General features: G+C 32.9%; 2 protein-coding genes across 2 annotated transcripts; one reads left to right on the forward strand and one right to left on the reverse strand.

Moving 5' to 3' along the window:
* Positions 1–6: 6 nt before the first annotated feature.
* LOC124456533 (myeloid differentiation primary response protein MyD88-like) lies at positions 7–6,359 on the reverse strand. The gene is made up of 6 exons (XM_047006955.1): positions 6,229–6,359; positions 4,823–5,125; positions 4,416–4,451; positions 2,381–2,425; positions 588–857; positions 7–481 (listed from the first exon to the last, which is right to left on the reverse strand). The coding sequence occupies exons 2-6, from the start codon at positions 5,106–5,108 to the stop codon at positions 117–119; spliced, it is 1,002 nt and encodes a 333-aa protein (XP_046862911.1). The 5' UTR covers positions 5,109–5,125; positions 6,229–6,359; the 3' UTR covers positions 7–116.
* A 6,096-nt stretch (positions 6,360–12,455) lies between these two features.
* LOC124456528 (post-GPI attachment to proteins factor 3-like) lies at positions 12,456–16,314 on the forward strand. Its single transcript, XM_047006950.1, has 10 exons — positions 12,456–13,052; positions 13,161–13,313; positions 13,390–13,452; positions 13,830–13,891; positions 14,521–14,547; positions 14,803–14,912; positions 15,040–15,080; positions 15,534–15,608; positions 15,694–15,782; positions 15,868–16,314. Exons 1-10 carry the CDS (start codon positions 12,771–12,773, stop codon positions 15,917–15,919), a joined length of 954 nt encoding a protein of 317 aa, XP_046862906.1. The 5' UTR covers positions 12,456–12,770; the 3' UTR covers positions 15,920–16,314.
* The last annotated feature ends 325 nt before the right edge of the window (positions 16,315–16,639 follow it).

A 16,639-nucleotide genomic window follows, 5' to 3' on the forward strand; every position in this document is an offset into this window, starting at 1 on the left:
TGCGATTAACAGCAGTAGAGAGGAAGACAGAGAAGAGACATCTTGTGTCGACATCTTTGCCTTTGGATGAGACTGTGAGCAAGCGAAAATCATTTCGTTTCATGCACGCCGCTGTACTATTGACATTTTCTTGATTTCAGTAAATTGAAACCACGTAATTTGTGTTTGTCATTAAAGGAACGTTCTTTCTTTTCCTTGGAAGATTTATTTCTGTCATTTTTATCTGTTAATGATGTATCGTTAATTTTCCTCAAATTTTGTGGACTTCCACTTGGACTATTGTAAGGACTTCTATGGCCTTTAAGCTGAACTTGAGGACTTCCCTTTGGAACATACCCAAGTGAGGAAGCAAGTCTTTTCCAAAAATGTGGACGTTCACAGTCGTCCAAATCTTTATAATTTAAATAATAGATAGGCCTTAAAATTTCTGGTATCTCACATTCTTCATAAAGTATTGGAATAACACGACGTTGTTGAAAATCTAAAAAACATAGAGTCTTTTATGAATTCAGCCGTATTTAAAATGGGGAAGTTTTTAGCAGTTCTATGACTTGTTATATATACGACTCAAATAGATAAATTCTCACCTGGCGAAAGATTTAAAGCAATTCTCACTTGAAATCCAGCGCTTGATGAACTGGTGAAGTTTGGTGACAAAATAGCAATTAAACGTATGCACCTATGTTCAATGATTTTTGCAGTTTGATCAATCCTGCAGTTTCCTGGAACATAGTCACGATAATCAATACAGATTTTACGACAAAAAGGCGGCGATTCTAACGTTGTTAATATTTTATACGCAAAACTTCTATCTTCTTTTGCGTAGCAGATAAATGCATCAAATATTTCATCTGAAACTGAAAATATGAAAAAGAATAACTCTTATTAATAAACTACACGTTTCTTTTTTTTTAAGAAACAAATATATAATATATTTTGATAAATGAAAATATAATATTTTGTCCTTATACGTAATGAAAAGAAAAAAACTGTGAAATTTAGTGAAGAGACTACAGTACATGCTAGGTACACATAGACTATAGGTACACAAAGCTTTCGTTCTTTGAAGTGCCATTCTTCCGAAAAAAGGCGAAAAGAAGAAAAGGGAATGTGAATTGAGATGCATTTGATGTAAGGATGTGGTAGGTTAAGTTATGATAGGAATTGTGAAATTCAGTTGTTAGAGCAAAATAATAAGAAAAAGCCGTCGACATGAATCATAGTGATTTCATCAAAATGAGAAGGACAGTTATTTAAACCAGTTTGTTTCATGAAAAATCATAGAAACTCATGTAAACAGAGGATCTATGTAGAGATGAAACCACAGTAATGGCATCAATCAGTTGGCATCGAACACCATTGAATAGAAAGCAACATTTTTATGGCGATTTAAAAAGGTTTCAAATCCATGGAGCTGCAATAAATCGTGAAAAAGATGAGCATTGGTAAAAATAATGTTGAACTGGATTCGTTAAGAAGAATTTTAGTAAATAAGGAGGCAATGTTGAAGCTTGCCATGGCTCAAAATTAAGATCGAGCAGTTCAAACAAAAACGAGTCTTTTGCCATATAGTTAGCAAAAAGAATTGATAAGCGGAATAGCAGCCTGGTAGAAGAACTGGTAAAACTAAAAGATGTCCTTGCAAATATAAGGCAATTGATATACGGTAAACCTATGGGTGATTCAAATTTTGGTGATAGTTTTTGATTTCTTGAGTGTTAAAGAAATTTCTAAGTTTGCTTCTTACGTCGCAATATAAGTTTAAGAAAGTCGATCATCGTTTAGTCGTCGACAATTGGCATCGTTTTGCTCGATGTAGCGTGTACGTATTTTCTATCAAGGATTATAACTCTATTTCTTTATTTTACAATTACAATGTTACGTACAATCCATCTAGAGGTTGTCCAGCCATTTTATTTTGTCATTCGAGAACATAAAATCGGGAGATACGTACGAGGGAAGCAAACAGAGAATATTTTTCAGTTCTTCGGCTTTGACAGACTCGGGAAATTATTCAGACATTTTGTTGACCAATATATGTGAAGTTGAAAGTCTTGCCCTTTATTACGTAATGTCCGCAATCTCAGGCAAGCATGTACGACATTCCGATGAAAGATTTGTACGTAACGTGATTTTTTCGTATTAAAATTGTTAAATAAGCAAAAACTACTGTAGAATGCAAAGATTGTTTTGAATGAAAAGAAAATTGGAACTTGAAAGCGAATATATAATCACAAAAACACGCATCAAACTAGAATAATTCAGGTGATATACGTAACATAAAAAAAACTCTCTGTAGGCAAACAACACAGACTTATGCGATGTGACAAAAATTTATGAATTGTCTTTCTTGTAAAATTGATCAACACGACAAACTTACCGGTTAATCGCTCTAGTTCTAGAGATAACCTTCTTTCTTTGATATCTAAATTATCCAAACAGAAAACATTTCATCAAAATTATACGTTGTTGATATTTCTAAGTTGTTCGAAGTTAAAGTCGATCTTTTCATTAGCTACGTATTTAAAACATATTTCAATTTTCCATACAACCATTTTTCTAATATAATCTCCTAATTCAAGGCAAAGTTTAAACAAGAATTTTCAGTTTGTTCATGAATTTTCATAAGCGCCTACAGACTGGACTCAAATTGATTTAACAAGACTACACGAACTGTATTTGCGCAGACGTTTCCAGCTTCGACGAATTTTAATTATTTTCTAGACGCGGCATAAATCTAGCTTCATCAATCTACCAAGTTTTACCACATACATAGAATGGTGTAACATCAGGAGTAACAGGCCTAAATTGTGAACTACACATGTTTCCAAGTAGTGCCAACAACGCAATAATTGGTGGGCAAATATTGATAAAAGTATGTTATAATCTGCTGAAAACATTTGATTTCAAAGGAACTTAATATGGCATATCCCACATACATCCCTTCCAATTACAGTTGTGATATCACCACTGGTGTTGTGATGTCACCACTGGTGTTGTGATGTCACCACTGGTGTTGTGATGTCACCACTGGTGTTGTGATGTCACCACTGGTGTTGTGATGTCATCACTGGCGTTGTGATGTCACCACTAGTGTTGTGATGTCATCACAGGTGTTGTGATGTCACCACTGGTGTTGTGATGTCACCACTGGTGTTGTGATGTCACCACTGGTGTTGTGATGTCACCACTGGGGTTGTGATGTCATCACAGGTGTTGTGATGTCACCACTGGTGTTGTGATGTCACCACTGGTGTTGTGATGTCATCACTGGTGTTGTGATGTCATCACTGGCGTTGTGATGTCACCACTAGTGTTGTGATGTCACCACTGGTGTTGTGATGTCATCACAGGTGTTGTGATGTCACCACTGGTGTTGTGATGTCACCACTGGTGTTGTGATGTCACCACTGGTGTTGTGATGTCACCACTGGTGTTGTGATGTCACCACTGGTGTTGTGATGTCATCACTGGCGTTGTGATGTCACCACTGGTGTTGTGATGTCATCACAGGTGTTGTGATGTCACCACTGGTGTTGTGATGTCACCACTGGTGTTGTGATGTCACCACTGGTGTTGTGATGTCACCACTGTTGTTGTCATGTCACCACTGGTGTTCCCATTTGTGATCTAATTGCAAATACAAATATCAGACATTTTAAATGAAAGACGAGTTTCTTTATCGTAAACATGTTTCAGCATGCTTATGCCATCTTCAGTACATAGAATGAAAGTGATTATGCTATTTACATGATATATATATATATATATATATATGTGTATGTGACTATCGTTAAGTGTATCAAATTACACAATTAGTGTTAGATATTGTATTACAGGTTAAATATTGTATCAATGTGGTATATTTGTTTGTTGAGGTCTAATTCTGTAATTTGTAATTTTTAATTCTGTAATTTGTAATTTGTAATTTTTGACTTAACGATAGTCACATACACATATTTATATACATAAAAGATAAAAGTTTCTCCGGATTTTAAGTGATTTTTATTGAGCTTTCGACTCGTTGCCTCAAGCCTTCATCAGAATGAGGACATTTATTTACACGTGCTTTAATCGTGTTATAACTTGGAGACGTTTAGAGCGTCTAATGGGATTACTGGGTGGATTAATGTGATTGGATGGGGTGAAATGCGTTGCCATGGGTTTTGGTGTATTGTGAATATGATTGGTGTTAATAATATTAGAGTGTAGTGACATATTTATATATCATGTAAATAGCATAATCACTTTCATTCTATGTACTGAAGATGGCATAAGCATGCCGAAACATGTTTACGATAAAAAACTCGTCTTTCATTTAAAATGTCTGATATCCATGGTGCTTTTAAGAAATTATTGAAATACAAATATACTTAAGAAAGCTATGAACAAGTATTTTACAAGTAAAAAATTACCTGATTTTCTGTACTCTGATGGTAAAGGCGTAGATTCTGAAAAATTAATTAGAATCAAAACACAAAGTTCAAGTTAAAAAAAATTGTACTCTAAATACCCATAAAACATCACAAAAAACTTTATTACAAAAACTTAAATCTTATGATAGAAATTGTCATTTTGGGCAGTCTTAAGATTTGATTCATTATTTGGTAAGTATGTATAGCCAGCCTGTCTAAATTAATCACCGGCCGAAAAATAATTTTCAACAAAATTAAGTTTAATTAATTATAGTCAATCACTGTCCATACATACAACAATGTATGATATATCTAAGTTTGTTTGTATTGACATGAATGTATAAAAAAATTTATGACTTATTAAAGTTTATACAAAACAAATCCATTTCCAAAAGCAAATAACATACCTATAAACGGTTCTAAGTCTTCAATAACATCAGGTCGCTCAATTTTCTCTAGAAAAAGTAACAATTTTTCCACTGTGGCACCATCTTGCTTTTCCCATTGACGAATAATAGAAACAACAGGATCCATATCACATTCAAGGTCAAGAATATCTTCATATGTAAATCCCATACAATCAGCAAGGCTTCTCCAGTCATGACCAGATAACTTTGGTCGAAGTAACTTTGATAAAAGTTGATGAGCAGCAATACTCATATGTAAAACCATTTTCTTTTCTCCAGATGCCATTGCTAATGCCAGATTTCCTAAATAATATGCATAGTATTGTATATTCAAAATTATTTTATCCCAGCTTAAATATTATAATGGTCAAAACAATGCAATTGAATACATAAAGTAAAAACAATATTTCATCACTACAATTTATTAATCCAATGAACCAACATTTACTTTAATAAAAATATATTACAGCAGTTACGATAATCAATAAAGGTAAAAGACCAGGGCAAGGATAATAATAATCAATTGTATACATAATGTTTGTTGAAATTGTGATAAAGAATATTTCAGATAATTTCTGTGTCCATTAAAATAAATTTGCTTAGTTAGCTAAATTTACAATATATATACAGACCTGATATTTCCCAGTCTGTAAAGTAAAGCTTCAAAATACTTAACAAACAATCGTAAAGGCAAAATTTTGTCTAAAATATAACTAAGAAATTTCAAATCCACGGTGTATTTGTGTTTTTAATTTAAAACGAGTCTCTGTAAATTGTACTATATTGACTACTCTGTAGAACAACAACTGGGTGAGTATGTCGTATATGTACATCAAAATACTCACACACAGTCAAACTTACAATTGACACACTCAAAATCTGCATGGTTTATGATATTAGAGAAGAAAGCAGTACAATATCAAATATTGTTACGGCAGGAAAGCATATTGTGGACAGTATGATTACAATATTTTACACATCAAATCAACCAAACTATTGTAAAATTTCATTAATAGAAATCGTAAGTATTTGGAACTCAGCCATTAATACATTTATAACCCTAAAGATAAGGCATTGAAACCCTTGACACATAATTCAACTTAATAAAATTTCTAAATATTGATTTCGTAAATCGTTTCAAGAAATATCATAATACATTTATTAGACAATTAAAGAAATGAAAGTATTACGTACAACTCTGATTAGTTACCTGGTATACTGAAAACAAATATTGTAAAATAAGGACGTCTCCTCGATATAAGAGGTAAACATGTCAACATACCTCTCAAATAAACTTAAAAAAATTTTAATTCAGTCATTTCAAACATAAGCTTTATGTTTCGTAACTGCCGAATGAAAACAAAAAACAACCAAAGAACTTTACTTTAACGACAACAACCGCTTACCTGTAATGATCCGACAATGGAAATTAAATGTAAACTGACGAAGAAATTACGGGGTAACTTCCCAAAAATAATTAAAATATTCTCATCGTCTGTTCTGAGTAAAAGCCATCATCCGGTGGCTCCATATGGCTCTTATGGCTGTCTCACACAGGCGTTGGCCGTATTGGTTACCAAGACGATGCTGTTGGCTGCCAGTGTGTTCAGTGTTGCCACTGTAGATTTCAATAATGTTAAAATACAGGTTAAAAATCTGGAAACTTGGACAAAATATGCCAAGTCGACATGCAATGGATCTCTTTAGTTTGGATCGCTCAATGAACCCTTCTTGCAGCATTGCAATTTTCTTTATAAACGTTAAATAAAATAAGTAAAAAGTAGCGAGTGAAAGCCAGCGTTTTTCTTACAGCAAGTGACATCTTTTATTTACATTTTTTTAATTTGGGTGTTTTTCATGTTTAAGGTTCAAATTATAAAAAAATAGAGCATCAGGATCCTTTTTAATTATCTCATGCAGTTACTCATACAACACTTATCTACTCAACTTACAAACCACAAGACATGGATCGTGTTTTTCCACTCGCTTTTTTTCCATCTTCGTAGAATATAGTCCATTTTTTGTAGTCCAATCATTTCAATGTTCATACGTACATATGTCGTTATGCGACGTCCATTCATAATGTTTATAGCATTCCATACACGAAGTTACCGGCATCATCATCCATAAAGTAGCTACTGATATCATGAATCGCCATTTCGTTGATTACAATTTCCGATGGTAACTTCAAGCGAAGGAAAAGGGATCACTTTAATACCCCAGTTATATCACCACTCAAAGAATGCTTAGAGCAGAGTTGATCTTTGTGAGTATCAGCTGACCACCTTTAGATGGGTTCATATAACAATGGGGCTCATCATCATTATATGAACAAACAACTGACATCACCAAAGAATCAAAACTACAAATGAACATTCTTGGCCACGAATCACCATGACACATGTGTAATGATAAACTAATAATAGTAATTGAAGTGGAGGACGCAGGTGGTAAAGAGAATTTTACAACTCCATCCATGTGGGATCTACAATACAAGAAAATATGAAACACATGTTTTGAGATTTCATGATGATTAACTCTGCATATGACGTCATAGTTTGCGTTTTTAAATTCTTAATCAGATATACTGAGAATGAGCAAATTACAATGTGTGATTGGCTCCTTAGGATTATGTCCTCTTTCACAAAGACAATAAGTAATCCTTCAATGCGTGTAAATAAAAAACATTCATTAGAATCTTCAGATTTTTTTGTGTTTGGAATGTCGTTATGCAAAGTAAGGATGTATGATGTTGTAGCTTAAGATTCATGAGACGATAATAAATTTAGAAACTAGACGAAGTAATACTTTCTATGTTAAGGTTAAGAGAGAGTAAATAGCGTTATGGTTGACATCACCAACATCTTAATGCCCAAAATCGTAATATTTGCGTTATTTAATAGACTGAATAAATTTAATTCATTAATTATTCGCGTAAAATCAGAGAAAAATGGTTAATCGTCATTTGCATTTTCGTATATTAAAGAGGATAGAGCATAGAAGTATAGTTCTTTTGTTTACCGACAATACGTTTTTTGAAAATTAGGTTTGATAAATATCCGGTAATTTGTTAAAGTACGAAGAATGAATATTAAACAATCATGTGGAACAAATACCAAAATGTTATGCCACCATGTATAAAAATACCATATACTTCAAGTGTAGCTATGTATAAACTACGAGGCGTTTTTGAGAGCAGATGTTGTTCAAATGAGATGGAACAAGACTATACGTATAGGCAAAACATAAAGATTAGTGATTTTGCAAAGCAAAAAAATTGTTGCCTTCAACTGTTATCGATGACAAGTTACTGTAAGACGTTTGTTTGAAAGCAAATGTATTTGAAAGTGTTTGTTAATAAAAAATCAAGACATCTGAATGCAAATGAAGAAGAATTGAATCTAGGACTTTGAAGAAACTTTTTGAAAACATGGAAAAATAGAGTTGTAAATACGTTCATAGGACCGAGGTTGCTATAAAGAAGAAAGGAAAAGATTGGTTAGTGATTTTAGCATTACTTGGTGTTACCCGATATTTTGGGAATAATTCCATCAACAGCAAGAGGCCTTTTCCAACATTTTTGAGAAAGTTCAGTTGATAATATACCGCGCAACACGAAGAAACCAAGCTGTCAACGAAACCTGCATGCGAACTTTGATACCTATCAACACAGAGCTGCAACGTAGTCAATCATAAAAAGCTTTTGTCAATGGACATATTGCCCATATTTGAACATTTGAAAACCACGATGTGTTGATATATACTATCAGTATCTCATCCATGTCGATAGCAGGTGCGAAAAGAAATTTTAGCGAGGAAAACCCTTTGAAATGGTTCCCTCGATATCATGTATGAAAATAGATCCTACGGCTGGAAACTACAAATGTAAGTGACTAAACTGACGATAAATGATTATTTGCTTTTGACTCATCATAATTGAGATTCTCGTAAAAATCTCAAGGGTTTTATTAATGCTACTGATTTTGGTGTGTTTGTTCAATGTCACATCAGTCATTACTGAATATATGCCAGGAATATAAATTCACTAAATTTGCCCTCTGTCTCTAACGCACCATGTGTTTGAGTGCATAGAGGTGCAGTTTTCACAGATTGTATGTGGTGTAGACATGCAATGAACGAGAGCCGTAATTGTCTTTTGCTCGAATTTCTACGACTCCCTACAATAATATAAGTAGTCGAGACACATCAGGACAAGCAGAACACTCTCCTAACCTTAACCTAAGAAGTATGACTGCAAGATTCAATGAATATTTGGAAAAAATTGAACTCTAGTTTCTAAATTTTTTTGTCAATTCATAAATCTTAAGCTACAACATCATGCATCCTTACTTTGCATAACGACATTCCAAACACAAAAAATCTGAAGATTCTAATGAATTTTTTTATTTAAACGCATTGAAGGATTACTTATTGTCTTTGTGAAAGAGGACATAATCCTAAGGAGCCAATCACACATTGTAATTTGCTCATTCTCAGTATATCTGATTAAGAATTTAAAAACGCAAACTATGACGTCATATGCAGAGTTAATCATCATGAAATCTCAAAACATGTGTTTCATATTTTCTTGTATTGTAGATCCCACACGGATGGAGTTGTAAAATTCCCTTTACCACCTGCGTCCTCCACTTCAATTACTATAATTAGTTTATCATTACTCATGTGTCATGGTGATTCATGGCCAAGAATGTTCGTTTGTAGTTTTGATTCTTTGGTGATGTCAGTTGTTTGTTCATATGATGATGATGGGCCCCATTGTTATATGAGCCCACCTAAAGGTGGTCAGCTGATACTCACAAAAGATCAACTCTGCACTAAGCATTCTTTGAGTGATGATATAACTGGGGTATTGAAGTGATCCCTTTTCCTTCGCTTGAAGTTACCATCAGAAATTGTAGACATCGAAATGGCGATTCATGATATCAGTAGCTACTTTATTGGTTGATGATGCCGGTAACTTCGTGTATGGAATGCTATAAACATTGTGAATGGACGTCGCATAACGACATATGTACGTATGAACATTGAAATGATTGGACTGTAAAGATGGACTATATTCTACGAAGATGGAAAACAAGCAAGTGGAAAAACACGATCCATGTCTTGTGGTTTGTAAGTTGAGTAGATAAGTGTTGTATGAGTAACTGCATGAGATGGTTAAAGTGGATCCTGATGGTCTATTTTTTATAATTTGAGCCTTAATCTTGAAAAAACCCAAATTAAGAAATCGTCAAAAAATATGTCACTTGCTGTTGGAAAATAGCTGGCTTTCGCTTTCTACTTTTTACTTATTTTCTTTGACGTTTATAAAGAAAATTGCAATGCTGCAAGTAGGGTTGGTTGAATTTCTAAGATAAAAATGTAACAATAAATTTCTATCATACACACGTTAAAACGCGCGATTAAAAAAAGGGAAGAGACCTACTAAAACAAGTTTATCAGATTGGTATTGGAGATCAGGTATTACAGTTTTGTGCTTTTCAATATATTTAAATTCTGTTTTTGTACATTGATTATGCTGACATTTATAACGTGTTTTTTATAGAGTAGCTATGTCTGTGTGTTCTACTGGAGAATGAATGAACGACGAACAGAAGCACCAAGAAACAAGCGTCTTTACTGAAAGATTCACACGTGTGACTTTTGATATGCATTTACAAATTCAACCGTTAAAAATTTCCGTAAAACTAAATTTTCACGATTGTTAAATTTTCTGACAAAACACACAAGTGAAAGCCAGCTATTATTTAATGAAGGTCTTAATGGTAGAAACATTGAAATTTTGAATCGAATGAAGTCTAGTAGACACCAAAATTATTTTATGCAAGTCATGACGTGACTTTGGTCATTTTATTTTTCATTGATATAAGATTTATGTATGGCTGCTATTAGTTTTCATTTTTCGTCTATTTTTAAAATTTCTTTTAACACTCCGCGCTCTTTCATTTTTAGTTCTCCACCAAAGTTTGCGTTTCTTTTGTTCCAACACAAAATATTTGCTGTGTCAATAGGTTAGTCGGCGCGCGTTTTTGTCGCTCTGTAAATTTAAATTTCTATACGACAGTAACGCACGATCTGGCTACGATGCATGTTAAAGTAGATCATCGGGATCATTGAAAACAACAAAAATATAAAACATCTTAAAATTACAAAAATTGAAGAAAATTTTTCTAAATTTTTCCTCTTTTCTTTTATTGGAGGGTTTTTTACCGGATATACCGGTTTTCCCTACCATTTCGTTTTGTTTTTGCCAAAAAAACAGTGTCCACATTTGGGGCCAAGCGAAGTCATTTGTCATAACATTTATTTTAGTTATCATGAATATTCACGTTTCTTTTTTATTTCTCGGCCTTTGGGTATATCTCCCAAAACACTGCGTTTATTAAATACAATGACGTACATTTTAGAAAAGTAGGCACGCACTGCGTACATGTTGGTAACCTGAGAGCAAATAGCTACTGCAAGATATAGATTTAATCAACATAGCCAAATGTATATTCACATTAATTACGTCAAAACTTTTCAAGATTTGAAAATGCTGTTTAGTGCTATATCACCTTGTAGTTTCCTAAACCTGGAATCCGATACTACAATTGTTGAAGGTCAATGTACAAAATTCCAGAACATGTTAAACATTCTCTTGTTCTGTGGTGAAAGAAGCCTACACAGGATAAAGTTACTAAATTGACAAAGAGCACGTAACGTTAGACTACTTGACAATATTCGTTAAATCTCTTGTAAGTAACGTCATTGCATTTCTTTAGTTCACTACTGGAGTCAATGTGGTTCTGCCGAAAATGAAGTTGGAAACCACATTAACCGAATTAAATGGTTTAGACCGTCGGCTGGTTGCGCATAATTGTGGTCTTTTACTTGAAGTCTCAAGCACCTATCAGTTCTGCAATGAACTATTCAAGAGTTTTCATCCATTCTTCGCGAGAAAGTTCATGGACGTTCATTATTGTCTACTGGGTTAAATTTATACGCTCGTATTTTTGAGAAATAACGTGCAGAAAATTTGCATTTATCAACCAAGCATAAAATCTCCATTGGTTTTCATTTTTTATTTATATGTTTTAAACATGTTTTTCATACGTATACGGCACATGTATTGATACAGTAGCTAGTATGCAAATCCAGGAGCAAGTCAAATGACGTTATAAATGTAACAATTTTTTCTTGGAATTACTTAAAATCACAGAAGCAAATTGATAAGCATAAAAGTTATTTTATATTCTTTGGAAATTCCTAAGATGTTCTTTAGGGGTTGTATACTTTGCTCTGGATCGCTACATGCGGAGGTGTGTTGGTACAATTACAAAGTTTCCATAAATCTCTTGGACGGCATTACCCCACCAAGGAATGCAATAGTTAGTAATTGGTTATATTTATTCCATAAAAGGTGAAAATTCGAGAATAGTGAAACAAAAAAAGTAGTCTACCTGGCAATGGAAAACGCTTCATAGACAGAGAAATCAATTTTTTTGCGCATGCGTTCTTCTATGAATGCAACATAAATAACCACATACAATCAGAGCCCTCTATTAGTAACATATGTCAGTATTACTATCAATAGTTTTCAATTATAGCAACAAATAACTTACGAAGTAAGCACGGTTGCCTGAAAATTGCTTAGTCTCAGTCTTCTTTTTGTTCTACTTTGAAAAATTTGATAGAAATTGAAACATTATAACTCAAATTGTGTTTCCATTTCTTGTGTTTTATTTTTGACATTGCACAAGTGAAGTGAGCAGTTGCACTTCGAGGTGAAACACGTATCTCTGGTGAAATAAGCAATAATGTTTGTCTTGGTGTTTGAGTTTAAATGCTGAAACAATGATGCCATTTTCACAAGAAGAATTATTTGTGGTCGACGATGACAACTTATAAATAAAGTACATTTGAAGGGATCAGAGATGTTACGATAATGTCAAGTTATCATAAGTGTATACTCTTTACTTTTTATAGCCTATCATGGCTAAACTCTATGACTTCTGGGTCTAGTGGTGACCGTAGAGAAGATTTTAGAGTATGCTTGAGCTATTGTATGACATCTTGTCGTTATACTGAGACCTATCCAGGAAAGCTACCATATTATTTAAGTTTATTTGGTTGGAAATGTTCTGACGAGTGCAAGTATAGTTGTATGCATGAAATTACTCATAATTCTATTTCAAGAGGATTGAATGTTGAACAATTTTATGGCAAGGTTAGTTTTTTTATATGTGGCAACTACAATCATGACTTATTTCTGCCATTTCCTTTTTTATATTTTAAATTTTACCCCAGAAACCCTTAAAATTTATTGATTTTGTAGTGGCCTTTTATTCGGCTTGGTGGAATTCAAGAACCAGCATCCACAATATTCTCAATTGGCAATGCTCTTGGACATTACTTTGGCTGGAGAATGTATAGAAAACATGTCAATCCTAATTATTCTATGTATTCTACTTGGTGGTTGTATAACAAGGTATTTATTTTATTTAATGTCATTTTTATATTTTGCATAAAGTACTTTAGACTAAAGACATATTTACCATTTATAGGTCAGTATACATGCTTGGTTTTGGTCAATAATTTTTCACACAAGAGATCTTGTATTCACTGAAGTAAGCGACTTAAACTCACTCTATTTTATTTTTTTGTGCAGCACATACATATCTTATTTTGCATGTGATCATCATAGTGGTAGCCAATAGATTGCAACTACCTATAGTCATTTATGGAGACCTTAATATGAGAAATATTGTCACTTATGTATGTCTACAATGTCACTTATGTATATGTACAATGTCGATAAATAGTCAAATATCAATAAAACACTACAAAACACTACAAAACCAACACTAGAATCAACACTAAAATGATCTGTTAAAATATTCATTTTTCAATGATTATTTACATATTATATATTGTAACATCATAATTCTTCAAAGAGCTTCATACATGTAGGTAGTTTCAAGCTGTTTTATTTATATATTTATAGAGAATGGATTATTTTTGTGGAACATCGTTGGTTTTAGTATCTATCTACTCATATTTTGTAAGGTATTAACATGTTTATGACTAAATGCAATACATAGGATGATGTGATTTTGGATGAAATGTAAAATGGTTTATAAAATTTTAATATGCTAATATTTAAACATCCATCAAGTAAAATTAAGTTTAGATTACATTAGCATTTTGTGTAAATTTGGCAACAATACATAACTTAGGTTGAATATTTGTGTAGAGACAATAGCAAATTTTTTAAAATAACTTTCTCAGAAAAAATTTAGCTTTTTGATGTAATTTTATCTTACATTATGGATGAAACTGTAGCAACGTTTGTATTTGTGGAATAAAAATAAGAAACAAGTCTGAATAGAAAAGAGTCAATTTTTTAATTAAGTATTTTTTTGTACCCAAATGTTAAGTTTACCTACGTACGTTCTCAAAAAGTATATCTAAAAACAATTTATCAAAATTGGAGAGAAAAAATTTCCACTGGAATTAAAATCAATCATTAGTGCTCACTTTTACTTCGATAACTTATTGTTCAGTATGTTACGTTTGCTTGTCAAAAATTAATAACAGATATGGAGTTAGGAAGAATAAAATTAATCATGCAAGTGCAAGGTTTCATAAATAATATTGGACATGATAAATAACACTCGTTTATTGCAATTTTATAGGACTTTTGGCAGACAGCATCATCAGAGGTGTGTTTATTCATTTTTATTTCATGCTTTAAAGTTAAATAATTAAAACAATAAGTTGTTTTACACCTTTACAAAAGTACTTTAAAACTTTTACAACCTTACTAGAAGAGCTTATATTTTAGCATCTTTTTTTAAGTACTCCTCTGCTGCTTTGGCGTTAATTGAAAATTTTTGTCGCATTTAGATATACATGTACAGTATTTATTAGTCTATCGATGACTCACAAATATGTCTTGCTTTTTTGTGTTTATTCAGATGTCGTTTTTTTGGTCTTCTTCTCTTCATTTTATTCATTTGTCACTGTGGTTACCTTTCCTTCGTGCGTTTTGATTATGGTTATAACATGAAAGTAACGTTGGCTGCTGGTACGTAACGTTAATTGTCATTGATATTTAGTAAATCATCTGGCCTAAAATCGTCTCTTTATGTTAGTGTCTCAGTTAGAAAAAATAAAGAATGGTGTTTTTACATTTTTATTAATTCTTGTTTTAGGTCTTGTCAATGTATTAGGGTGGCTCTCCTGGTCTTTTTACGTAAGTGTTTCCATGCTGCACAACTGTGGATAATGATGTATTTGTGATACAGGTTGCCATTGCTACAATGTGCTGCAAATGCTGTACAACTGTGGATAATGATGTATTTGTGATACAGGTTGACATTGCTACAATGTGCTGCAAATGCTGCACAACTGTGGATAGTGATTTATTTGTGATACAGGTTGACATTGCTACAATGTGCTGCAAATGCTGTACAACTGTGGATAATGATGTATTTGTGATACAGGTTACCATTGCTACAATGTGCTGCAAATGCTGCACAACTGTGGATAATGATGTATTTGTGATACAGGTTGCCATTGCTACAATGTGCTGCAAATGCTGCAGAATTGTGGAATATGTCTCATAACTGTGGGAAATGTCTGCTCTTTTCCAATGAATCGTCATCGCTTGTGAATCCTGAAATTTTTCTTGTCTCGTTTTTACTAGAACAGAATTTCTCGTCCTTACGTATGGAAATGTGCTTTCATCAATATCTCTTTGGTGTTATTGATTGTCCTTGAGGTTAGTAAGTCACTTTAAGATCGTGTTGTAGCTATTACGTACATTTAGAATTAATGAACAAATTATCGAACCTTTATTATTTTAGATTTGTGACTTTCCACCTATCTGGGGAATTTTAGATGCACATGCTGTCTGGCACCTGACAACAATTCCTTATTGCTACTATTGGTACAGGTGATGAGTTGCAGTTATTGATTTTTCTGTTGTTGATTATCTGTGTATAATATACTTATGTGAATCAACCATTTTTCAATTTAAGTTTTTTCTTGGATGATTACTTTCATGATGAAAAATTTGGAAAAATCCCATGATCAATGAAAATAAACATTCTCTAACAATGATTTCAATCTTAATTTATGATGTTTATTTCGTCATAAACGTTGACGTGTACGTACGTATGTATGGTGACGTTGAAGCCAGATGTTCATTTCGTCATAAAAGTTGACGTGTACGTACGTATGTATGGTGACGTTGAAGCCAAATAATCGAACTGATGTTTGCACTAACTTGGATGGCGTTTAGAAACAGAGATTGATAGATTGAAATTAAATAATTGCAATATAATTATTGAAATAGAATATTGAATTTAACTACCACGATGCTTACGTGAACGCCAATGAATGTGGAGTTAGAATTAATTTACTTTTTCCTTGTTCTTACGTGCATCTATCTTCATACAATCAAAAATATATGTATTCCAAAGAAACTACTTCCTTTTCCAATGTATTGATCACAAAAACGTGATCAATTTTAAATTATTTGAGTTCAAGATGACGGCCTACGAAGTACTGATTATCTAAGCGCTCCTATAGGAAATGCTGTCACGTTTAGCGTTCCTTGTGGACTGTTGACCCTTTCGCCACCTATACTTTCACCATCTTCCCACGGCCCTGATTTAAGAGCAAACATAGGGAAAAATAATAGTTTTCAAAGAATTTGTACTTTAATGATAGTTTTTTAAATTAAAGCTTAGTAAATGGTTAGCTGAACTGAAGAATATAAAGTATAGGATAATGATGTATTTGATGGAT

Source organism: Xenia sp. Carnegie-2017, unplaced genomic scaffold (genome assembly GCF_021976095.1).
Source record: "Xenia sp. Carnegie-2017 unplaced genomic scaffold, XeniaSp_v1 HiC_scaffold_52, whole genome shotgun sequence".
Lineage (NCBI taxonomy): Eukaryota > Metazoa > Cnidaria > Anthozoa > Malacalcyonacea > Xeniidae > Xenia > Xenia sp. Carnegie-2017.